General features: G+C 34.6%; 1 protein-coding gene across 2 annotated transcripts in view; it reads left to right on the forward strand.

Moving 5' to 3' along the window:
* LOC111057732 (small conductance calcium-activated potassium channel protein) overlaps positions 1 to 26,946 on the forward strand; it is a 357,428-nt gene extending 330,482 nt beyond the window's left edge. For both annotated transcript variants that reach the window (XM_039435643.1, XM_039435644.1), the window contains 6 exons: positions 6,713 to 6,848; positions 9,821 to 9,931; positions 15,471 to 15,598; positions 20,506 to 20,575; positions 23,722 to 23,829; positions 24,968 to 26,946. In XM_039435643.1, the coding sequence (XP_039291577.1) occupies positions 6,713 to 6,848; positions 9,821 to 9,931; positions 15,471 to 15,598; positions 20,506 to 20,575; positions 23,722 to 23,829; positions 24,968 to 25,435 (1,021 nt within the window). In that variant the 3' untranslated portion in view covers positions 25,436 to 26,946. The remainder of the gene's footprint in view (positions 1 to 6,712; positions 6,849 to 9,820; positions 9,932 to 15,470; positions 15,599 to 20,505; positions 20,576 to 23,721; positions 23,830 to 24,967) is intronic.
* The last annotated feature ends 272 nt before the right edge of the window (positions 26,947 to 27,218 follow it).

Raw genomic sequence — 27,218 nt, forward strand, 5'->3', positions numbered from 1 at the left:
TATTTATCAAGAAATTAACTTATGCCGTTCCTCCTAAGCAAAGCCAGTGGCGGCTGGTGATTGAAAATACTGGGGGTTGCTGTTTTTACAATATAATCTTTAATAACTGGTACCTTAATTGACACGCGTCTGATGTGTGGGGAGGGGGATGAGAGTTTAACTTAATGATTAAAACAAATATTTATCCAATTTCTGATTCTATCTTTACACAGCAATAAAAGTCCATCCAAACAAAGCACTCTCCAAGTGAAACCATGGCGTAATTGGCAGCTGAGAATTTTCAACTCTGATAAAGATGAACAATGTTATTTTTTACAAAATGATAAATGATTATTCTATATTTCATGTTTCCTGGACATGCAATATTGCATATTACGACAAAAATAATTCAGGACAGTCCATTTTTTGTTGGACCTACTTGTTTTGTTTCGAAAATAACAATTGAATATGATATTTATTATAATGTTATTTTATCATGATGATAAATTATTACATCATGCTATTGAGGCTGTTATAATATTAGATTATAACCCCATCAAAAGATTATACTCATGGGAGAGCAGATAGCAGACTTTCACATTCATCAGAATCTGGTACCGGGTAATTTCACAACTAGTGCGGTATGGACTGCTAGCGCCTCAAGCGGATGGTTGCAGAAAAAATGCCATCACATTGGTCTTATGGGCTCGAGTAGAAAAATATAATCACACTACTAATATACATAGTAATAGTGTGCGTACATGAGTTTGGTTGCAGGAGGATTGCAACCTCTAATGCTATATTCACTGTTCAGTTCTACCACAGCGTCTGATTTCGCGTGAACTGCGTGCACGTTCTACAGTTTGCTGCTCTTATCATAGGATTATGATGAAATTGTGAAGCTAATATCAGTAATTGAGATAATAATAGAATTCAGTCACTTCATTTACTCCCAAAAATAATTCATTTATTATCATCAAAATGAAGGGGGTTGTGCAACCATGCAACCTTAACACGAGCCGCCACTGAGCAAAGCTGAAATTTATTAGGAAGTAGGCAATTTTTGATCGAAAATTTTGTATGGAATTTATGATCCAAGCCAATTTTCGTGAATTGTGATTGGTTGCTAAGTGTTGTCCCCGCCTTTTTTGCTGAGCTGTGATTGGATGTGTCAGGTTTCATGATGAAGACCACGCCAACTATCTGAACTCGATGTGGCTCATAGCAATCACCCTGCTGAGTGTGGGATACGGTGACATCGTCCCCAACACTTACTGCGGCAGAGGCATCACCCTAACCTGCGGAATAATGGTGAGTTGGACCAGTCGAACAATATTCTTAACACTCCTCTTCAATCCTCCTTGTTGATTTTCGGAAGAATGGTAAGTTGATGATCGATCGATTCTTGTCGCCCCTTCTCTATTCTCAACGGTAAGTTTATAATTATTGACATGTCAAACAACAATCCTCACCACCCCAGTTATCACAAAGAGGCCAATCGACAATTTATAATGGGATGATTAGCCAAAAGCGGTGGTAGAATCAAAGAAAGTAGAAAGGTACCTACTAGTGATTTTTCTTTTTGGGAACAGTAGGATCTTTCTGGGTTCCCCCATGTTAGGCGATCCTCTCACTTCATAAGAGCTACATACACAATATTTGAGAGTCAAATATAAATAACTTCAAGTGATAACGCACTCTCATAGAAAAATATATGAAGAATAATTTTGTAGAATTATCGGCACCTCTCTGGGGAATATTGACAAACCAAAACTCTTGACTGTCCTTTTTTCGTGGAGGAATGCTACTAATAGTAGAAGAATCTATTTTCTTTTGCTGTCTTTATCTCTGGCATCTCGCTATCCAAGTGATGGTTAAGCTATATATTTATGGAGTGCAATCAATATACCTGTATCGGACTATCCTTCACTAGGGCGATCTCTCGCACAAATGGTAAACTTCTAGCAAAGAACTAAGGAAAATAAGTACATTGTAATTTGTTGATAGTTTAAACAGTTCATTCGACTGGTATTTCTAAATTAGATATCAATTCTTTTTGTCACATTTTCTACTGTCAAAGAATTTATCTCTGATTTCTTTTTTTGATTGAGAGAGATCGTATGACCCAGCAACTCACAGTTCATGGAATAAAATGAGTCAATTTGACTCTAAATCTTATGAGAAACTGAAATTTCATTTCATAAATCTAGGAGTAAACCATTGGTTGAAAGATTCGAATGTCTAATATACATTTATGTTTTATACGTTCATTCTTTATAGCTGTTACCATTTTTTATACAAGCCTTCATTAAGCAGATGAAAACATTTTTCTAGAAATCCCCATGTATAAGGGCTGAGTGGTTCCATCTTCACCTAAGCCGAGTCCAGTGCCCTCTCAAAGGTTGTCACCTTATTTAACTCTTTTTATTTTATTTTATTTATTTATTTATAATTTTTACAAAATAGCACTGATTGGGAGAGAAAAACTAAGGATACTCCATGTACTATTTCTCTCCTAAATTTAGATAACATTTTAAATGTCCCAAATAGGGTTATGGTTCCACTTTCCAAAAATGTAGTCCATTTTCACTAAAAAACAACGAAAACTAAGAATTTTGACGGTTAAAAACAGAATAAAAACAAAAAAAATCACACTCAAATCACCATTAATTGGAACATTTTTGCGTAATTTGACAAAATTTAAGTTAAGTCACCGAATTTCCGGAATAGTTCTGAGTTTAACAAACGACAGTTTATGAACATTCTCTGACACCCTGATCATCACAGAAAAAAAAATTATATTAATTTATTCATTTATTGGATACAGCAAACAATACAATTGTCGGAAAAGAAAAAACAGGCTATTGCCCAAAACTTTTTCTAATTTTGTCTCAAATAGTCCAAATATTATGTAAGCTATATACATTTCAATTCCTTCACCAAATCATCAATCTGACACTATAAATCAGAATAAAAAGAATTCAAATTTAGATAGATTGATAATGAAACTTTTGTAAAAACATTAAACAAACTTCAAATTGGCAAAATAATTCTATAAAAACTATCTATTCCGATCTTTAATAGCTCACATCCAAGTTAATTGATTGAGCAGTTCTTGACAATATACCATCTACACTACCGTACATTAAAGATCTGATCAACACCATCCTATAGAGTTTGGAGATTTCAGTAAAAGTAATGATAGAACTCGAATTATTGAGATGTCATATTAATTCATATATTTACACAATGATGAGGTGTATCCTGCATTCCGGAAGGGTCTGTGAAAAAAAACACAATTGAATTATATATAGTTTCATAGTTCCATACTGGGACTTTAAAGTATAATCAAATGTGTGTGCGCGGGGCTTGAGAGTATTCATATTATAATATTATTTCATCATTATAATAGACCAAAATGAAGAACATAGAATAATAGTGATTATGAGCATCAACCTCGTGTTCATTTAGAATTGAAATCCATTTTTATAATTTAATTATAAAATTCAATTATAACTATTTTGAATAATATTTTCAAAGTGGAATTGGGATGGTACCACTATTAAAATAACTTTGGGCCCATTTTGAAAGGACCTGAGTACGTGATTTTGCACCTCAGAATGCAGGGTAAACTGGTTGGTAAGCGTTCAGTGGAACGTAGAAGAATGTGTTGGTTGAGAAACCTGAGGGAAGCTTTCAACTGCTCTTCCGAGCAGCAGTTAGAATTGCCATGATTGTAGCCAAGACAACCTCCTTAATGGAGACAGTACCTGAAGGTGAAGACTATTGAAATCCAAATTCAAATTCACTATTCGTAATAATTATTATCAATCACTAAAAAATTGATCACTTGGGAAAATAGTTATTTTTGGTTGAGAACAAGTTACTCCTACACAAAGTTCTATAGTGAGATTCACATTGTTCTGTCAGCATTGGACCAACGTGAAAATAATGACGATGTTGTTTAATAGGGTAAGCTGACATTTTAAAGTGGATCCCACTCTATAGTGAGTCCACGTTATAATGGCAGTGTTTGATTACAGTATTTATTTATTTATTAGGTTAGCAAAACCAATACAAGGATCGGAAAAGAAAAAACAGGCTATTGCCCAAAACTTCTTCAATTTTCTAATTTTATTTCAAATTGTCCAAAATATTTTACACAGGTTATGTCCATTCCAATTTCTATACCAAATCACAATCTGAAAATATAAATTAGAATAAGACAAACAATTTAAAAACTGGATAGATTGATAAGAAGCGTTTATAAAAACATGAAACAAACTTTAAATTTACAAAATAAAGAATAAAACCACTCAAATTTTGAGCTCGAAAATATTACGTTCACCTTATCAATATCACGTATTGCTATCCTTGTCTATCATTCAACAAAGCGAATAGCGCTATATCTTTCTCGCTTTGCTCTATTGCCAGATCGATTTTCAACAATGTAGAAATATAATTAATTAACAAAATACTTGAATCTTGATTATGACAATTCATTATGGAATCATTGAAAAATATATATTTTCTTGCTTGATAAAATATAATTGGTAATTTTAAACGAGAATAAACAGTTAACATTACATCAATAAACCGGTATCAGTTACCCTCAATAGAAGGCATTTACAAGACAGAGGATCGGCAACGTTGTTCTCCTATCTCCTATCTCTCTCCACTGCCATTATGACGTCGACCTCACTGTAGTCAAAAGCCCTTGAAAACCGTTATCCTTTTTTATTGGAGCGATTTGAACAATAGCCTCAGCTTCCCACATTATATTCACTTCATGGTTTCTTCATAGATGAGAACTACGCATTCTAACAATGCTGACAGATTTCAGTGAATCTCGCACCACCCTCTCAAACAAAGAGCCCATTGTTGGCGATGACCCGTTTCCATTCGATACATCTGCTAATCGAGAGTCGATTATCGAAGAAAAACAACATCGACAACACGATCATCGATCAATCTGGCCTGCAGCCGAGTCTCGAATCTCATCAATCATAACTCAGTTGAAATTAGCGAGGATTAATTTATTGGAGAGCTTAGCTAAGTTCCAAGTTGGACTTGGATGAGTTCTAAGTTGCACTTTGCTATCAAGTCATTAGCAACGATATTAAGATTGGGAATCAGTTTATTGTATCCATTTTATTGATTGCAATACTTTTTCCAAATTGATTATAATCAATGATCATGCAATTTTATGAATTAAAATACAGCATCTTGTTTGTATCAAATCAAAGGAGAAGAATGAGCAGAGGGACGAAAATGAAGCGAAATAAAGAGGGAAAATGAGTGTAGCAGGTGATGGTGAATTAAAGGTTAGTTGAAGGAAAATGTGAAAAATAGGATAAATAGGTGAAGGTGGAGATTAGGATGGAGATGAGGATGAGGAGGAGGAGGAGGAGGATATGGAGGAGAAGGATGAGGATGGGAAGCAGGAGGAGAGAGGGGGGATGGATGAGAAGGAGGGTGAGAAGGAGGTGGATGAGGAGAAAGAGCTGGAGGAGGAGGAGGAGGACAAGAAGAAGAAGAAAAAGAAGAAGAAGAAAAAGAAGAAGAAGAAGAAGAAGAAGAAGAAGAAGAACATTGTAACATTCAGAAGTGTACTCTAAAAAGTGGACTTGGGAGTAACTCCGATGTTGTGTTAATCAAGAGAGGAAACCTCGAGAGAGAGAACTCAACAGTAAGCACCAACAGTGAAATGGAACCACTAGAAAGTGGAAAAAACGTTGAAGAGATGCTGAATAGTAGGCCTAAGACTAACACGTTAATATTAACTCATCAATTATTTTTAAAAAAATCAACACAGTGAAATTTTCGAAATCGGACAAAAATGTCATACGCTAAATAAAATAATCAAAAAATTGAGTTTATATACAAGTTTTCTCTAGTTCGATATAGGAATATTTTTTAGAGTGATACTCAACATCTAATGTGTTAATTTAATATTATTCTACAAGGGATGTCTGCTTTATTCAGTATTATTGCAGCCTGAACCTTAAGTGTAACTTAAGAGAATAACTATAAAAAAAGTTTTCAATGTATAATTTATGATAGTAGAAACACATAGTAGTTGTATTCAAGATTCAAACCTACACTCGACAGTTAACCCCAATTAAAGACACTATGAGTAAACCCAAAAGTAAATCAAAGATTAACCCCAACTATCAACCACGGTTTAAAACTACACTCGAGAATTAACCCCAATTTAAGACCCAATGAGTAAACCCAAAAGTAAATCAAAGATTAACTCAAACTATCAACCACTATTCAAACCCACACTCGAGAGTTAACCCCATTTTAAGATCACATGAGTAAACCCAAAAAAAGTCAAATATTAACCCCAACTATCAACCACGGTTTAAAACTACACTCGAGAATTAACCTTAATTTAAGACCCAATGAGTAAACCCAAAAGTAAATCAAAGATTAACTCAAACTATCAACCACTATTCAAACTCACACTCGAGAGTTAACCCCATTTTAAGATCACATGAGTAAACCCAAAAAAAAGTCAAAGATTAACCCCAACTATCAATCACAGTTCAAACCCACACTCCAGAGTGAACCCCAATGTAAGATCCCATGGAAAAGCTCAAAAGTGAGTCTAAAGATCAACCTGAACTATCACGTTAACCCTACCCTGAAACATTCAAGTGAAATCGGAGCCGTCGACAGAGTAGAAAGGTGCAACATTTTTTGCTGAACTTGCAAACTTTTTGCGAAGGTTTCACGATGAGGACCATGCGAATCTTTTGAACGCCATGTGGTTAATTGCTATCACCTTCCTGAGCGTCGGCTTTGGAGACATAGTGCCTAATACTTATTGCGGAAGAGGTATTGCCGTCAGCACTGGCATTATGGTAAGGAATCATTGCTGTAATTATAACCACTCATTAGAATATAACTGGTATTTTTTATGAAATTAAATTATATCAACCTTTTTTGAAAATAATAAAATAATAGATGAAAAATACAAATTATAACAACTAGTTTTAGTGTTCTACACCACCTTTCAATTTTAAATCTATTCATCAACATCAAAAAAGGGTACTATAATTCCATATTATGAATTATAATAAGTAGTCCTGCATACATACATACATTTTAAGAAAACTGGTATTGTATTTATTCTGTTTCATTTTCGATTGTACCTGGCCCATAAGTCAGTTGAGAAATAAATGTGCATGTAATGAAATGATACACAACAAAATGGAATACACGTATATTAGTAATTGTAGTTGAAATGATGTATTTAAGGTAGTTTAACTCAATATGGAAAGAATATTCTTAGTTTTAAATCATCAAGATATTTATAATTGCTGTAAACTGAGTGGTTTGGTTTGTAACAACAGCTGACCTTCAAAATTGCCAGCGTCAACTGACTTATGGGCCACTCTGTATTCACTATATATACATATTTATATTATAACCATTGTACAATTGCAATCAAGTGGATTAGATGCTGGCTCTATAATTCAGAGGCCCGGTTTCACATTCCGGCCCAGGCAAAATATCTTCAGGCAAAGTATCTTCATAAAATATTTATGTATTGTCACTGCCAAGTTTTGAATGGACACGTTAATCATCGGTCCCGGCTGCCTGAAAAGCAGTCATTAAGTTATGCCAGAGGCCCTGAAATTGTTCATTTACGACCTGAAAAGTCTGACACAGCAGACCTGAGCCAGCCTAGTCACACGATATTATTATATTGGACAATATTTCAAATAGAGTTGAAGTTGAATGGTTACATGCTGTTTCTCTAGTTAATTCGACATTGATTCTTTGAATCATATTATCCTATATTCTCATTCAATATCATTTATATTGATGGTAATCGAATGAATGTCTACAGAATTTTATCATTCAGTGGATCTTCAAACTTACCTATCTTATTCGATGTATATGCTCAGTTGCTCAGAGAATTTCATATGGAATATTATCATAGAAATGCCTACGCTAAAGCATTCTGTATACTCAGTTATGTTCTACTATAGAATGAAAACTTCGTTGATATCAATATCATTCATGCATAACTGTGTTGTAAAATTGAATCCATTCAACCGCGTATGAGATTGTATAACTAGTTCATAATTCCGCACAATCTGTCAAGTCTGTACTTGTTTTATTCAGAGTATAATAAGGAGAATTTCCTAGAACCAATATATTTTATTGTCAACTTTTGCAAGTGTTTCTTAAAACATAGGATATATATATATATATATGTCTATGCTGATCGCACTGAAGGGAAGGTTTGTGTCCATCAATTTCCTTCTTTATTTCTATTTCTTGAGAGTTCCATTTCTTCCTTGAGAGAACCTTGTTGAATTGAATCAAATATAAAAAGTGAATGACCAAATGTACCTAGAATACATTTTCTTGTTACATTCTGATGACCTGATATTGTCCTTTCCAAATTATGTGAACTATTTGATGAACTCATGTGACTACATCACTCACACTTACGTAGTGAGGCCTACGTGATAATGACAGGAAGATAGAAAGAACAGCGAGACCAATTCTCTGCCTTGTCACTCCCTTATAAAGAGGATAGCTGATACCGGTTTATCAGATGTAATATTAACAGTACATTCTTGTTTGAAATTATCGAGTTTATTCGTATATATTTTTCAATGATTTAATGATAAATTGTCTTTTAGTGAATTCATTAATGTAATAATTGATTAATCAATTGAGATTGAATATTTTGTTAATTGAAAAAAAATATTTCTACATTGTTGAAGAACGATCTGGCAACGTTGAAAAAAAACGTTGTTGAGCTAGAAAAGGATAGCGCTCTCAGCTTTGACGAATGATAGTCAAGGATAAGAACAGCAATGTAAATCAAATATTGTCATTATAACGTGCACCTCGTGGACGATCATATTGATGAATGGAGACTTCCTCAAGCATGTTCATTAGACTCTCATGTATAGGCTTCTAAATGTGAAATAGGTCAATGAATGTCCTGTTGTGGCATTGAATTGTATTCTTGTAAGAAAATAAGTGTCCATTTCACACAATCTAACAACCTCAATATTTGTTCAGGAGATGCGTGAGTGTCTCAACTCATCTCAATCAGAGTTGTAGGCAATAGATTTGCATCCATGAATAGTATTCATGCATTCATATTTGTTTGTACAATATTCTACACAATACATTCAGGATTGGGAAAGTTATTTATATAAAGAGATGAGAGATAATATTCTCCAATAATTCACTATGCAACTTTATTATTAACTGGAACTGAAGGGGCCTAACGATAGTGAGTAACAGAGCAATCAAATAACTGATAACCAGATAATTAAGCAGCTGAGTGAATAAGTGTCTGAATAACTCGTTAACTAAGCAACGAATTGATCGAGGTAACCAAGTTAATTATTGTCAAGTTCCTCGCCTTCATCAGAGTGTTGATGCGCAAGACTAACATCGACTAGACTTGCTTGAATTATAAGTCAGCTAAATGATTATCAACTAAATATCCATGTGATATTATGAAATAACATCCTAGTAGGCCCACACTTTTTTTGAAAAGTTTTTAATAAAAATAACAGATTAAAACAACTAGTTTCGATGTATCACATCATCTTCAGGCTTTAAACTTGTTTACCACCGGTATATTTAAAACACCAATATTTCGATGTAAACTAGTTGATTTAATTAGTGTTTTTAATTTATGTTATTTTCCATTAAAAACTTTTCTTCAAGAAAAAGGTACTATGATGTTATTTTATAAACAGAAATAAGTAGCCCTGATTACATACATTTTAAGAATCCATGTGAATATTCAACCAAGTAACTAAGGTGACTAAGATAACTTTTGTAACTTTTTCAGGGTGCTGGCTGCACTGCTTTGCTCGTTGCTGTAGTCTCACGAAAAATGGAACTAACGCGAGCCGAAAAACATGTCCATAATTTCATGATGGACACTCAACTCACTAAGCGCGTGAGTAATAGTTATTCATCAGTTATTCATTGTTCTTGAAAGCTTCTCAATAGTTATTTTCAAACTATAGAAGGAGGAATTGTAATTGTCTCATTGTAGCCTATATTGTTTTTTCTCATTGTAATTTTGTCTGTTGTGGATGAGTTGATTTGAAAAATCATTCTGTAATTCAAAGATATTCAAAAGTTATTCTCAAACTCTTCACTTTTTCAAATTATTCATTCGAAGGAGAAATGTCATCAAATAAGTTAGGTAGGCCTACTGTTTGTATTGGTTCATTTATTGCAGACGATGCCCACGTGAGTTTTTTCTTGTGCGTGGGTAGAATCAAGAATCAAGAAATCCATTTGCTACAAAAAGTTTACAAAAAGCAATCAATGGAAATAGGAAGTGATGATGAGATCGATCATAATGCTATATAATGGTCAATGATAATCATTATAGAAGAGGTTATATATACAGGTTGGGTGAAAAGTCCGAGAACGGCTTAATAGCTCTCACACAAAGGTAATTTGACGGTGGGTGTGATTGGGTATCCTACTCAAACTAGAAATACTTCTTCTTCTTCTTATTGTGCCTGTCCGCTACGAACGTGGGCGATCAACATGGCGATTTCCACTTTATCCACGGCAATACGAAATATTTCTATGGAGCTTTTTCCACACCAGGATCGGATGCTGTTTAGCCAAGAAATTCTTATTCTACCTGGGCCCCTCTTTCCAAAAATCTTTCCTTGGAGAATCACCCCTGTAATAGAGAGTATCTTACGTCTGTCCCAGATACTGAATCTTTTTGCATTTGATGGTGGTGATTACCTCAATGTCTTTCCCCATTATCCTTAGAACCTCAATGTTTGTTACGCGATCAGTCCATGGTATCCTCAGAATCCTTCTGTATGCCCACATCTCGAATGAAACAAGTCTTTTACTAATGGCCTCATTCAGAGTCCAGGACTCTGCACCTTAGTAGTATAGAACTTTGCTATAACTTTAAAAATCTGGCCCGCCATATTGAATGCAACTTTACTCTTGATGTGCGGTTTACGCCATACATTTTTTCTTGAAATTCCATATTGAATTCATGTATCATATGACCACCTCCCTATTAAAAAAAATGAAGTTGCATTCAAAATGGCGGATCCAAGATGACGGACCAGATTTTTTAAGTCAAGTAAAGTAGTTTTTCCTATTTTGAGTAGGATCCCCACCGTCAACTTACCTTTTGTATGAGATATTAAGCCGTTCTCGGACTTTTCACCCACCCTGTATGTGAAGAAGTTATCGTATGTTTTATCTGTCATGCCTACCGGCGGGATTCGAACCCGTGCCAGCTTACTGAAGGGAACAATTTATTTTTTTCTTGAGAGTTCTACTAATTTTTTTTGTCAGTACTTCGACAAATCCAATATTAATCGAAATGAGATTATAAACAAATTAAACTAAAAATTAATCGAACTGAGTTGTCTTGTGTATAATTTGTAATATCGGGGCACTGAGCTTCGCTCGTTATTTTTATTTATTGATAAACAGAACACAATTCTCTGAAATGATCGTGTTCATATTTCACAGCTGGCTATATGTCATCTTATGAATTTCGGGTATGCGATATTTTGATTTTTCACATACTCACTCGCTCACTCACTTTTTTACTATCCACAGCTGTTTCAGCCAAGGATGAATTATCCTTTTAACGTCCCAAGGATGAGATCTAGTGCAATCGATATCATAAACCTACTATGTTCCAAATTTCGTGAAAATTGTTAGAGCCGTTTTCGAGATACACTAAACATAATTAACCAGTTATAAAAAATAACCAGATATATAAATACAGAAATTGCTCGCTCAATATAATAGGATATACCACGACCTCTAGAGAAGGCCCTTGTTGTATAGCTGGTTGTTATATAAATAGAAATAAAAACGAAAATCTCAGTATCCTTTTTGAATTATTCAATCTGAGCCACAAATGGCGACCACGTGCTCTCCTAAAATTTAAAAATTGTAGATTTCTGTTATTTGTTGTAACACGTGCTCTGAACATATTGTATTGTAAGAATATGAACGCTCAAAGAGCTAGAATAATAAAAAGAACCGTTGCTCGAAACTATTGAGAATGCATTTGAATAGCCTACCTAGACAGACGCAGGGGTCATTACTCTTTTTGAATATTGTTTGAAACAAAATCATTCTTTCATAGAAACTTGCTCTATAACAGTATTCCTAACGTCAGTCACAGACACGTTTACAATACGCACATGGCCCACTGTGTTTTGTGTTAACCCTTGTATATATCTATAGCATAAGTTGATGGCAGGTAAATGAAGATTGTGAATAGCAATATACATATATAGTTAGGAGAGAAGTAAATATATATATGTAGTTTACAACGTTACCACGTGGTTAGCATATGCTACAATTTTACCACGTGGTCAGCATATGAATACAGTATTATTGAAGCAATTATTTGAATGGTGATCACATAAAACCATAAATATGAAACGAGTACATGTTTATAAAAACTAGGGCGTAAAGTAGATTAGGCTGTATGTATAAAGTATTCAACAAATATAATGTTGTACAATGAATCATAATTTAATAATTATTATAAGCTAATTAAGTTAGTTGAATCCGAATTCATAGGCTAAGGACAAATTTGTAAATAGAATAAATTAGGTATATTTGATTGAAACATGTTGACAATGAGTATAAGAAACCTGCTTAATTAATTAAGTAGTAAGCAATTGGTATCTTTTTAATTTGATTCATTCAACTCAATTGTAATTATGTACTGTATGACATTGTGTTTTCTTCTTCATTTAATGTGTATATTATTGAAGTATTTTCCATATTAGATTTATAAGATTGATCACTGTATTAATCAAATTCAAGGAGTATGTATTCAAAATGTCAGTATCGAAACTTTAGAGTTTAAATATTGTTAAATGTTTGATATCATTTGTTTTAATAATGAAGGGGAGCCATAATTTAAAATGATATAACATAATAAACATTATAGTAAATTTAAATTGATATTTGAATTCAATTTGTAAGCAGAATATTAGGCTGAAGAGTTTGAGTGTAGGCGGAGCTAGAGGGCGAAGGGTGATGAGGGGTGGAAAATCGTGGTGCTAGTATATATGCAGGCAGCCATGTCTTGCAGAGTGAGTTGCTGTGAGTTGCTGTGAGTCTCTCACGCGGCTTAACTCTTGGTCTCTTGGATTTTGGACAGTGTTCAGTGTAGGAGTGAGTTTTTGGTTTCAGACTTCAATTATCCTATAGGGAATTGACTGAGCCAGGTAAAGATTGTATTTAGAATTTTCAATTTTCCTCATTTCAAATCCACACCACCCCACCCTAAAAAGCCCAAATAAATATATCAAATTTTATAGCATTATAGTAAAGAGCAAACTTAATTATTACTTCTTTTTAAATTCATATCTAAAGACACAATCTTAATTAATTTCTTGAAGCTTACAGTTGAAATTCTCTTCTAAGCACAAATAATAGTTTTTTAAAGCAAGGCTCCCCTAATCATATTTATTCTTTAAAATTGATCAATTATTTTATTTTTGAATGTAATCTTATTTTTAACCAGAGGTTCAATATTTGATGTTATATCTTACTCTTCGAGTAACCTAATGAAATAGGAATTATTTGTTAAATTGTACTGTATAAAATTAAACTTGAACTGAAGTAATTTTAAAAACTCAATAATCTTGTATATTTTGAATCATTACTATACTTAAATCAATTTTATAAATTCTCTCAAATTTAAAGTTTATTAATAAATTCATAATTAACCTTTGTTTTGCCTTTCACTTCGTACATTCCCTTACACACGACCCTGATCTATCTCTCTTTATCTTTTTCTTCTATACTATTATTAGTTCAGTGAGTGAAATATAAGTATCCACACAGTGAGTGAAATTATAGTAAAGTAATTATTTTATCAATTCATAGTAATTGATTGGCGCCGGGCAAAATACCGTATAGAGTGAGGGAGTTCGAAACCCACTCTAAACAAAGACCGACAGTGGGAAAGAGTTCAAATCACAACATGTTTCAACATTGATACCATTTTCAAGACTTGACATGTTGTGATTGAATTATTCAAAAAGGGTACTGATATTTTTATTTTTATTTCTATTTATATTACAAGTAGCCCTATACAGAAAAGAGATGAATAAGCTGGTTGTTATAATATGAGTGGAGAAATGTGAATAGTGCACACAACAACAGACGAGCGTATGCAGACAAACGCAGGGAAAATCTCTCCAAGTTCAATTATAGTTCAATTTTAATCTAATCTAATTACAATAATCTCTCCAAATTTGATTTTATTTTCCTCAACATTAATTTTGACTGCCGACATCTGCAGCTATATGCGCTAACCAAAACATCTTTCGACATGCATACGACTGTCTTTTGCTGTGAACGCTGGCCCAATTGGATTATATTTTATTGTGTTTTGTTCAATTAAAAAGCCATCCGAGGGTGGGTACAGACTTGAGTATCACGAACACGCACATTTCACTTTCCATAAGCTGATTTTATGCGTATTAATGGATAAATAAATCAATTCATTTATTCAAAATCTAAGAAGATAGAATGAAATAATAAATAACACAATGTATAATTTGCATTGAGAAGGAGAAGGAGAAGGATCATGAAATTACCATTCACGGAAATAATTACAAGATAACTCAAAATCACAATCATTCCCTAACGAACATTACAGAGAATCATTATTGAGGAAAATAATCCCAAAGGTTACAAAAACCTGTTTGGGCAGGAAAAAGAATTATCACGGTTACACAAAGAAAATTAATAATGAAAAAGCAATATCCTATTATATTAAGCGAGCAATTTCTGTATTTATATAATATCTGGTTATTTTTATATCTGGCTATTTTTATATCTGGTTATTCATGTTTTATGGATTTCAAAAACGGCTCTAACGATTTTCACGAAATTTGGAACATAGTAGGTTTATGATATAGAGATTCGATTGCACTAGGTCTCATTCTTTGGAAAACTCGCTGAACGACATTAAAAGGATAATTCATCCTTGGAAAACAGATGATAATTTTGTCATCTCTCAATAACAGAAGATGTGTGTGCTTGTGTGGGAGAGAGAGTATGGGACATAACCTACTTTCTGGAGTATTTATAGTGTAGAAACAGTTTTGGGCTGTGCCTGTTAGTACTTCCCCAATCATTTTAAAGAATTGTGTTCGGTTTATCAAAAGTCAATAAATAAATAACGAGCGAAGCTCGGTGCCCCGATATATAGTATTATATATCAGTACCTTACTGTTTCTGCACAAATACAGATATACTCAGCGATAAGAAGTGATTGTGGCGCTCAAGTCTCTACGCAGCTATATTATCAAAATATGCTTTCTTCTGTGTTCTGCAGCTGATAGAAGCTGCAGTATTTGCTTTTCTCCATTGTGAATTGAAGTATATCAATCCACTTGTTGTAACACCTACCTGTTTCGCTAAAAAGCAGAAAAATGATGTATTTGTATTTTTGACAGCTAAAAAATGCAGCAGCGAACGTGCTGCGTGAAACGTGGCTGATCTACAAGCACACGCGACTCGTGAAGCGTGTCAACGCCGGCCGTGTGCGCACGCATCAGCGCAAATTCCTGCTAGCCATCTATGCGTGAGTACCTGAAACTTTTTGGATCACCCTTGTTTCCCAAACGGGTGAAAAATATGGTAGCACAGGAAAAATATGATATCTCTTCTTCTTCTTCTTCTTCTTTTTCTTGCGTTTACTTTTGAGCCAGTTCAAACGGCGTTTAATGACTTACTGGGTTTCAACCTGAGTTTGAACCTCTGATGGGCTAGAGCAGTTTAATACATTTAGAGCAATAGAGCAGTTTGAAGCATTTGCATACGACCCTTAAACTTACAAAATTCCCTACAAGTTATATTTCTGTCACATTCAAAGATTCCATTTATCTTATCGGTATTTTTTCCAAGATATTCGCTCTTGAAAGTGTAGATTTTCTAGAAAGTCTTGCAGTTGGTTGCCCTTTTAGGCCCTATAACCGTCCAGAAAAGGAAGGAGCAAGTGCAAACCATACCGTTAAAGAGTTCACCATTCCATGTTTTCCTTTTATTGTTATTCCAGCTTTAGTATCGAATGTGGAAGATCTTATTTCTCAACATGGGCCAAAGCGTTTCTTCAGGCGTTTTTTACAAGTTGGCACAGCAGGAAGCTCTCTGATTGGCTGATGATCAGCTGATTCTCGAACATTATCCCAATCAGCCAATCAGAGTACTTCCTGTCCTGAATGTGGAAATGCCTAAAAAACACTTTTTCTACAACTGCGCGTGAAGAAAGAATTTACATACTCAATTCTCCTCGTAAAACAGCTTATTTCTGAGGAAAATCTACTTTTTCGCTCGCTAACCACCCGCGCATGCGCAGTAGATTTTCTTTATGCTCGCTGATCATTCGCGCATGCGCAGAAGAGTTTCTTTACGCTTGCAAATCAGCAGATGGTAAGCAGCTCGCCAAAAAGTCAGATCTTAACCTAAAAAGTTGGTAATTGTAACTCTGCCGATATAAGTAATTTAACAGGTTTGGGCAGTTGTAGAGAAAATTTAGTATGTAATTCACGCGTGATGCTTCTTTATCGCTCTTGCAAAATTATCACGCTCCGCTTCGCGTCGCGTGATAACTGTTTTGCGCGAGCGATAAAGTCGCGCATTACGCTCTTAATACATAAATAGCTATGGTGAGCCTTGTCTGTAAGCTTTAACTTACAGCGGCTCCTCATCATTCCCAGTCAAAATAAAGGCTATATGGGCCCAAAGGTTGATGAAAGGAGTTCATGAAAAATGCACTAACAGATAGAGCAGTTGTCTTGGAACAAAAATTGATTGATTTAGAAACTGAATCACCTGCACATACATCGGAAGCGGTTTCATCCCTAAGGGAGATGAGACATGAACAGTCTGTCGATGTAATTGAGCATGCAAGGGATCTCGATTCGAGATTGAAAGCTTGTGAAATGGATAAAGAGAGCGAGATTGAACACTATAAATCGTTGATGGATGAGTTGAAAAGGCAAATGAGGGAGGAAAGGAAGAGTGATAATAAAATTGGCATGATTGATCTGAATGAGCTAGACATCACAGATTACACTCGCCATGGCTTGCATTTCAACAAGCACAAGGGCAAACCCAAACTCATTCAACTCATAAAAAAATATTTAATAGGCAACCAGAAAAGCACTGAGACTTTTATAGTAAAGGAATCCGAATTTTCAACAAAGAGCTGTTCCAGTATTCCAATTTTAAATGATATTTCTGGAAATTATTTTTTAGATACTCTGGACCTTTAACTGAATCAAATATTACAGGAGTATGCACTATCATACATCAGAACATTCAATATATGAGTAATAAAGTGGACAGAATAAATGTATTTCTAAGAGCTGAAAAGCCAGATGTAGTAGTTTTTACTGAACATGGTCTCAAAGAATCTGAAATAACGCAATTAAGCTTTGAAGGCTATAGCATAAGTGCAAGTTATTGTAGATCTTTACACAGGAGTGGCGGCGTTTGTATCTTGGTAAAGAAACACATTAAAGTTCAGAAACTCTCATTCTTGAATCAATTCTCCACTGAAATGAATTTAGAAATCACTGCTGTAGAAATAGGAAAAGGAAAAGGGAAAATTGCTGTTGCTGGAGTATATAGATCGCCCAGTGGAGATTGGAATGATTTCCATGACAAAATGGACACAATTTTGCAAATCCTAACACCAAAGTTTAATAGGATAGTAATTGCAGGTGATTTTAATGTTGATCTCCATGTGAAAAACCCTTTAAGTGATGCTTTCAGAGACCTTTTTGCTGAAAACGACCTGATAATAAAAGTTAGTGAATTTACCAGAATCACAAGAGACTCTCAGACTATAATAGATAATATTATTACAAATATAGAGGATGGTTTTGTTGCAGTAAAAAATTCTGAATTATCTGACCACACTTTTCAATCTATTAAAATGCGGGGCGTTCATTTTGTATCTCCGGATAAGAGAGTTATCTCAAAAAATTCGAGAGATGTAAGTGATTGTAACTTGGTTTGTCTAAATATGCATTTATCAAAACAAAAGTGGCAGGAAGTTTATAATGGAAATGATCTCAACAAAAAGTATTCAAATTTTGTAGAAACTCTAAATTACCTTTATAATGTCTGTTGTCCAATTAAAAAAGTTATAATAAGTGGAGGAAATATCAAGAATAAATGGATTAATGATGAGCTCTTGCAGTTGCGAGATAATGTACGAGCTGCCTCTAGACGCTTCACACAAAGTAGAGACCGTGCACACCAACAAGAGTATATTAGATTGAAGAAGTTTTATGCAAATGAAATTGGAAAGGCTAAGCGTAAATTTACAGCAGATTCTTTACGGAAGTCCAACAATTTGAATCTTTCTGTCTGGAGGGTGATAAATGAAGAGAGGGGTGTGTTGAAACGGAGGAATGAGAACTGTTATATAGACGAAGTTGTAACAGAGGAGGGAACGGTTTTGAGAGGAGGCTTTGAGGTTTCCAACTATTTTAATACATTTTTTCAGGAGGCTGGCATAAAGAATAATGTCTCTGTACAATTAAATGACAACATTTTCTCTGACTCCTATGATGACAGAACAATTATTGTGAATAAATTCATAGCTGCTCCTTTTACAAGAGAGGAGATGGATAAGATATTAAATAGTCTAAAAGGTAAAAAGTCAACTGGTCTGGATGGGATATCCACTATGGTGTTGAAGTCTTGTAAAGAATATTTATTAGATCCACTCACCCATTTGGTAAATGAATCTTTGAAGTACGGTGTATTCCCTGATAAATTAAAAGAGTCAAAATTAGTACCCATTCACAAAGGCGGTGAGGGAAACGTTGCAAATAATTTCAGACCTATTACTCTTGGGAATTCTATTGGTAAGGTTTTTGAGAAGTGTATGATGTTTCGCTTTGTTGAACATCTTGCTGAAAATCAAATTCTGGCCAAGGAGCAGCATGGGTTTCAGAAAGAAAGATCCACAAAGACGGCAATTGTATCCATTTTTGAGGATATAATTGATATGATGGATAAGGGTGAGAAAGCTGTTGGAATTTTTCTGGATCTAAGCAAAGCTTTCGATTGCGTTGATCATTCAATTTTGTTAAGGAAGCTGGAGTTGGTGGGTGTGAGAGATGTTGAACTGGAATGGTTCAGGTCCTATCTCCTGGATAGGTCTCAGTGTGTGGAAATAACAAGGGAAGTGAAAGGGAAGATAATTCATTACTTATCGGATAGAGTATCAGTGAAGGCTGGTGTACCACAGGGCTCTATACTTGGTCCTTTGTTGTTTTTGCTATATGTAAATGATGTGCCAAAAGTTATATCCCAGGGTAGAGTTTTAATGTATGCCGATGACACATCATACATTTGCAGCTCTCAGGATGCAAGTGTGTTAGAAATAGAATCTTTCTTGAACATTAATGCCATAGCCCAGTACCTCTCTCAACTCAAATTAGGAATTAATGAATCAAAATCCCATTTTTTACTATTTAAACATAGAAATAATTCCAGGCCAGATCAACTTATTAATGTACAGATAAATGAAAAAAATGTTAACCAGCCTCATTTCGTGAAATTCCTAGGGGTTGCTCTGGATCAGCATCTCTCTTGGGATTTCTATACTGATCAGCTCTGTGGGAGGATTGCATCTGGAGTCTTTGCACTCCGACAAATAAGAAGATTGAATGATACCAAACTCACAATGGCAGTCTACCACTCACTCATAATGTCACACATCCGCTATGCCATTATTGTGTGGGGTGGGTCGTGCCAGAATTTGGAGAGGGTGTTCAAGCTCCAAAAAAAAGCTGTTAGAGCGATCAAAGGTATTATGCCTTTAGAGTCCTGTAGGAACCACTTTAAAGAATTAGGCATACTAACCGTTCCCTCTATTTATATCTATGAGGTGATTATGCATGTTAGAAGACAGACAATGACTAGAAATGCTGATTCGCATGGATACAATACTAGAAATAGAGGAGACTATGCTTCACTGTATCACAGAACAGCTCTTTTTGAGAAGAAACCTACATATATGGGCCTTAAATTTATTAGAAAGCTTCCTACTCACTTGAAAAATTGTGAAGATGTCAATGTTTTTGAGAAGGATTTAAAAAGTTTTTTGATGCTTGGAGTATTCTATACCACAGAAGAGTTTGTGTGTAGAGAGGGTTCCTTTGTGTGATTTTTTTCTTCTTTTTTATGTAATACTGTATGTATTATAAATTTTTGACAATTCCTATACTCTGATTAGAGTCTCTGGGAAGCTTTAAAAACAAACAAACAAACAAACAAAGGTTGATTGTGAGGTTGATGAACTTATCAAGCCTCCTACATCCTCCACTGAATTTCCAACCACAACCACCATAAATCGATCAAAACATGAAAATTTGTTAATTTGGGAGTGTTATGTTTATTATTTTTATTGTTCAATTGCTGTAAACTCCTCAGATAACCCTGAATATAACATTCTATTTTTTGTTACAGCTTACGAAAAGTTAAGATGGATCAATGTAAATTAATGGATAATGCTAATACTATTACTGATATGGCTAAGGTAAGGAAACAATTGAAAATGTATTAATTATTTCTGAATATAAATACTGAGAAATAATCCATTTCAAATCAGATCAATAATTTTGAGATCATCTATATCAGTTAGTAAATACGAAAGCACTGATGTGTGAATAATACCAAATGGAATTGGTAGAAATGGAATTATGCAAGAGATACCTACAGAGTGAGTCATAATTATGTATGCTGTTTGGGAACCCAGCAATAAGTTGGAGACTGTTGTAGATATAAATCTGTCACTTCCAGAATGAGTTATCCAGATATTTTTGACTTACAACTGAATTTCAAAAGCTGAAACTTCAATCAGTCGACATTTTGAATAAAAGTATCATAGAACATTTCTATCAATGCCATCTTTTATGTTTTAAAAATAACTTTGAAATGATGTACCACACAATGGGTGTTTACATTTAAAATATTCGAGTCACCCCCTTGTGAGTGGTTGGAACTCAGTTGTACGTCAAATGGTAGAGTATTCGACCAATAACTTATCGTCAAAGTTACATTATTATATCTACAACAATCTCCAACTTATTGAAGGGTTCCCATACATATTCACTCTGTATAAAATTTAAATATGCATAATATCAACATGTACCGGAAGTCCCACGAAGAGGTTTACACGTTTAATTTTATATCACGTGCCCATTCTTGTACCGATTTTTTTTTTTATTTTACACAGTTTACAAAGTAGGTTTTGAAAATATTCTGGGAAAATTTCAGCTTCCTAACCTTCGTAGCAACAAAATGGCAGCATATTACAAATTTTACCAATCCGCTTACTACTTTCATGAGTTATCTTATTTGTTCACTACGTTGCAGTAGTATTGCCTCATTTGATGGTACCAGGAATGGATCAAGCAATCTTCCATCAAGATGGTGCTGAATCTCATTTCGCAAATCATGTAAAGCAATTACTAAATGACAAACTTCATGGCCGTCGGATTGGTCATGGAAGTGATTTTTTAGATTGCCCACCCCGCTCACCAGGTTTAACTGTTTGTGACTTCTTTTTATGGGGTTACTTGAAGAAGAAAGTTTATACCGATAAATTCAATAATGATGTGGAACTGAAACGATCAATTTAAGAGGAACTTCTCCGGATACCGCGGAGTTTCTTTGTAAGAGCTTACAAATCATTTCTTAAGCGCTCTTATCAGTGTATCAGCGCTGTTATCTGTGGATGGGTTTCAATTTCAATAATTTTGGATTCTTGAGGTTTTTTATTAGGCTTTGTTCTAGTTGTTTTATTCAAAAGTTTTATTGCTGTGAAGTGCAACAATAAAAATATTTTATAAAACCAAAAGCACCTTTTTAATTATTTCAAAGTATTGTTTTTCAATATGCCGCCATTTTGTTTCTACAAAGGTTAGGGAGTTGAAATTTCCCCAGAAGATCTTCAGAACCTACTTAGAAAACTGTGTAAAATTTGACAAAGTTCAGTGCATGATTGGGCACGTAATATAAAATTAAACATGTAAACCTCTTCCTGGGACAGCCAGTATAACTAACATAGGAAGTATAAGTATAAATTGGAGACGAAATAGCCACTAGTGGCCTATATTGCAAGCTACAATAATGTAAAATAAAGTCTAATCTTCCTTCTCCCACTCCTCCTTCTATTCCTACTCCTCCACCCACTTCACCACCCACTTCTTCACATTCTTCCATTTCTGTAGCTTGTCAACTCACTACTTGTTACGATACGAGATTTAAACAAAACATATCAATGTGATACGTAGATACACCGTTATATCGAAATTTCTTTATCATAATTCAAACTTCATTTCATCTTCATATCGTTCATTGATCTCTAGTTGTTCATCTTTCATGTCTTAAGAACAACTCCTTCTTAAGACTTTGTTTTATTGTTGACTAGTGACATGAATCTGAATCCAAGCCACCAGAGATTTATGGCGATATAAATCAATGTAAAATCATATATAATCATCCTCCTATCTTCCTCTATTCTATTCTAATCATCCTCCTTCTCTTTCTCCTCCTCCTCCTGCAAATCCTACTCCTCCAATTTCTTCCGTTTCTGGAATGTGTCAACTTGTTGAAGATTTTTATTCCACTGACGGAAAATCCAGCATATTATAATATTATTATGATCTACATGATGAGAAATCTGGTGTGGCGCACTCACACAACGTTCCTTGCCGTTATGAAAATTTATCACCTGACGCTAGAGTTCCCGCACATCTCAAGTTTACTATAATTATTCAAGTTTACTGGCTTGGATCCAGCTGGTGACAGGACAATAAGGCTGGAGTCACACGGAGTTTGCTATCTCTTCATAGTGAATGATTTAATAGAATCAACAGTTGCCAACAGTTTGTAATTGGAATAATAACATATTCTCGAATTTCGAGCTTATTTTCAATTTCAAGTGAAAATGTTACTGGCCATTAATTGAAGAGATTTTCATGCTCAATCTTTTCCACTTGGAATTTTTTGTTTAAATTGTATATAAAGCCTGATAATTGGGAATCTAAAATCAAACTTTGTATAGATTGGGCGGAGCTCCTGAAATTTTTACAGATATGAGACTTGTGGCAGTTGATAGAGCTTATCAATGACTATTTCAGGTATAAATTTGATTGAAATCGTTGGAGCCGTTTTCGAGAAAATCGCGAAAACCCCTGTTTTTGACAACATTTTCACCATTTTATCCGCCATCTTGAGTTGCATCAGATCGAAATTGTTCGTGCCGGATCCTTATATTGTAAGGACCTTAAGTTCCAAATTTCAAGTCATTCCGTTTATTGGGAGATGAGATATCGTGTATACAGACGCACATACACTCACACAAACACACACACACACACACACATACACATACAGCCCAATACCCAGAAACCACTTTTTTGGACTCAGGGGACCTTGAAACGTATAGAAATTTGAAAATTGGGGTACCTTAATTTTTTTCGGAAAGCAATACTTTCCTTACCTATGTTAATAGAGCAAGGAAAGTAGAAATCCTCATTTAAATATTTATGGCCAATACATGAACAAAATTTTCTATTCAAGAATTATCAGTTTCTAACCAATCTGTTGATGAGCTTTTCTGAATGTTTTTGCAAAATTATGATGATATGATTTATTATGCATTTTTCTATTTTCCAGACACAGTCAAGTGTTTATGAAATAGTCTCCGATATGAGTCAACGTTATGACACAATAGAGGAGCGACTACTTGGTCTGGAGGATAAACTTTCCAATATACATGAACAGGTGAGCCCAATGTTCTTGCTTTTTAATTTATTTTCAATAAGTTTAACAATTCAAATCAACATGTACAGGAAAGGATATATGTTTGATGATTATCATTTCTGAACTACTTAACTGATTAACTCGAAATAATTTTACATAAAGATTCAGAATTCACTGAGGATGATTATTGGCTTTTTTTACTTTCATTAATCAATTGATTTCTATTCAATATAAAACAAATCTATTCAATTTGTGATTCAAAGTTAATACGTACGTACTATGATAGAAGCGCTAGCAAATGGTAACTAAATCAAGTGGAGACATCTCCCAGATGATAGCTTGCTCAGCGATTGTATGTGGAGATACCCGGTTCAAAGCAGTTCAAATTCCATATTTTTTGTTAGAAGTTTCCAACTTGGATGAACATTATTCATGTTATTTTGACAAAGTAGTAATCATTCCATTTTCGAATATCTTTTTGATTTACTTTCCCATTGTGAATTTGATAACATAATACTTTTAAATTTCAGCAAGGAACTATAAAAATTTTATTTTGTCATTATTATTATTGAACAAAGATCCAAATTTTTTTAATTTATATATTAGAGTATCCTAATTGGAATATCTTAGTAATTTCCATCTGTCATTTTGTGTTCCTCACAGATTGTAGTGCTGGTTACTCCTGCTTGTCGAAGATAAATTTATTTTGAAAAAAAAAACATATAGAACTAATACGAATGAAGTATGAATGTATGGATGTTTGCTCTTGTATCTATTTCACAACTTGAAAGTACCATTGAATAGTAAATTGTACCCACACTTTGCAGTAGGCCTAAATGCACATAGCAGGTGACCACTTGAGTGTGTGGTTTGCAGCTGAAGTAACTGTTTTCGTTCACTTTGCTTTTAAATTATGACTTTGATTGAATGAGTGAGGAATTATCGAAACCAAAGATCCAATCAAAAGTAGGAAGACAAGTTTTGGTTGTCACACCATTGTCAATATCTGATAAACTGTAATATATTAAGCAGTTGCATATGAATAATTATCAACTTCTCAACTACACAGAAAATGACTTGAATTGTTCGTTTTAGTATTTTATTGCAAGAAGAATGATTACATCCAAATAGAAACTCAAATCTGAACAATTTCACACAGGTTGAAATGCTCTCCGACCTCCTATCACGCTGCCTTGAACAGGGTAACAACTCCATCAACACCAACAACACCCTATCCCTAACACCAACATCAGCTCTGGACCGTGCCAATGAGCGACGCAACTTCCTCCACCCAGAATCAGCAGCACAGCTTGGAAATGCTGCCCAATTTGGCAACAGTGCTGCACACAATACTACACAATTTGGTGCCCATGGTGGGACCTCACAACATAGCAACAGTGCATCTGCAGCTCAACTTGGCAATTCTGCACAACTTAGCAACAGTGCAGCAGCATCACAGCTAAGCCCTGCCCCTTGCCTGGTGCCTTCCCCAGCTGTACTCTCCCATTCGCGCAGTGTGCCTCCTGCCACAGCCTACCATTGGCCAACCAGTCCCGTCCTACCACCAATCAGCAGCCGCACACCTCACCTGGTGCCTGAGCCCCTTCTCCCCCAGCAATCCAGCTGAGTGTCGGCCCCCTCTTAGTCGACACAAACTGCAGAACAGGTCGAGGTACTCATCTAGGTTAGGATGCCATTGGTGGATTACTGTATATTGTCTATAATTTATATTATGTACATTTTTTTAATATTGATTCTGAATACACAGAGGTTCAGAAGAGGCAGCAATGCCTAGCCTGTGGAATAGGAAGGAATAAGAAAAATAATAAGATGAAGAGAATATAAAATATGTGCACTACAATATTGTTTTCATGATTATGCTGGAAGGAGCAAGGTCTGAATTATGTTAACAGTCATTATTTTATCCATCCTCATTTTCTGCACTCTTCCTTCATGAGTGAGTTGAGCTTTGCTCACACCAATGTAGAGAGAGTTTGGCAGATGAGAGCAGGTTGATTTTAAAGATGGTTATAAAAAATAGGTATTGGTCCACTATCATTCCCATTAGTGTGTAAAAACCTTGAGTTGGAGTTCAACATCTACAAACCACATTTAAAAGCAAGCTCTTAGAGAGTTATCCACACTCATGCTCCAAGTGAAGTTTTTTGTAAATTTGTCATTGTAATCTTGTTACAGAAATACTCTGAATTTCATTTCAACTGATTTTGCTACTCCAAAAGTCAACTGCTCTATGTCAATCTCAATAGTGCTGCAAGATACAAGTAGAAACTATTCTAACCCACCAAACTTGGTGGAAGATTGGAAATCAAGAATAAATGAAGGTGGATACTCGAGGTTCTCATCTTGAAATTTGTTTCAAGAAAACTACTATTCCGAGTTACTCCTCAATTATAAAATAACCAAACTTATCAGTTTGTCCTGGACCTAATTCAAACATTGCTAGTAGATAGAATTTGTCGGTTCTGGCACAAGGTCAAAGGTCAAGAGTTTTTTACTTTGACCTTTGACATTGCACCAGAATCGACAAAATCGATCCAGTATAGTCAATATCCAAATCATTGCAGTTGATTTCAATTTTGAACAAAAACCACATAATTTAACCTCCCAGTGGGTGCGTCCTTGAAACTTACAAGAGTGGGCATGTAGCAGCACTGAGTGCTGTCTCTGGAATATCCTAGTTTTTAAGCCTCATACAGCTCAGGCTAGAAAAGAAAGGATGTTTAAATCATAAAAAGTAATTTTATAATCAATTTGGATAATTGTAGTCATATCTTGAACATGCTATACTATTTTTCAATAATTATATACAGGAAATTGTTACTCACTGAATTGAATTCAAATACTGATCACATCAAAAGAATAATTTTATTTCAGCTATTGTCAAAATAACAAAAAAACATCATACAAGGCACATATAATAATTGATAATGAAAGTTGAAAGAAATGGGATAGTCCCTTAGAAGATAACATATATGAATATTTGAAAATTAGGAACAGAGAGTGCTGCCTATAGGATGTGTCTATGTGTTTGTCTTCAACTCTTGACTGAAACAATCAATGTAAACAACATCTAGCATATGGATTGTATTACAAGTGTTGCCAACTGTAGGTACTGAATGTCCCAACTTTGTAAAATGAATGCCATCCTACTTATTACAAGATTTGTAACTTGGCAGCATGGAGTGCTGCTACGCGCCCACCAGAAGGTTAATGATTATATCCCACATAGGCAGATTCATAATGATAGGCTGACTCTATTTCACATTCTCAGCCAACAAGAACAATATTCAGATTAAATATGGGTACCAAGAGCCCCTGGAAGTCACTAAATTCTATATTATGGTCATGGATATAGTCAAAAAGTTGAGATTCAGAAAAGATTATGATCA

Source organism: Nilaparvata lugens, chromosome 9 (genome assembly GCF_014356525.2).
Source record: "Nilaparvata lugens isolate BPH chromosome 9, ASM1435652v1, whole genome shotgun sequence".
Taxonomy (NCBI): domain Eukaryota; kingdom Metazoa; phylum Arthropoda; class Insecta; order Hemiptera; family Delphacidae; genus Nilaparvata; species Nilaparvata lugens.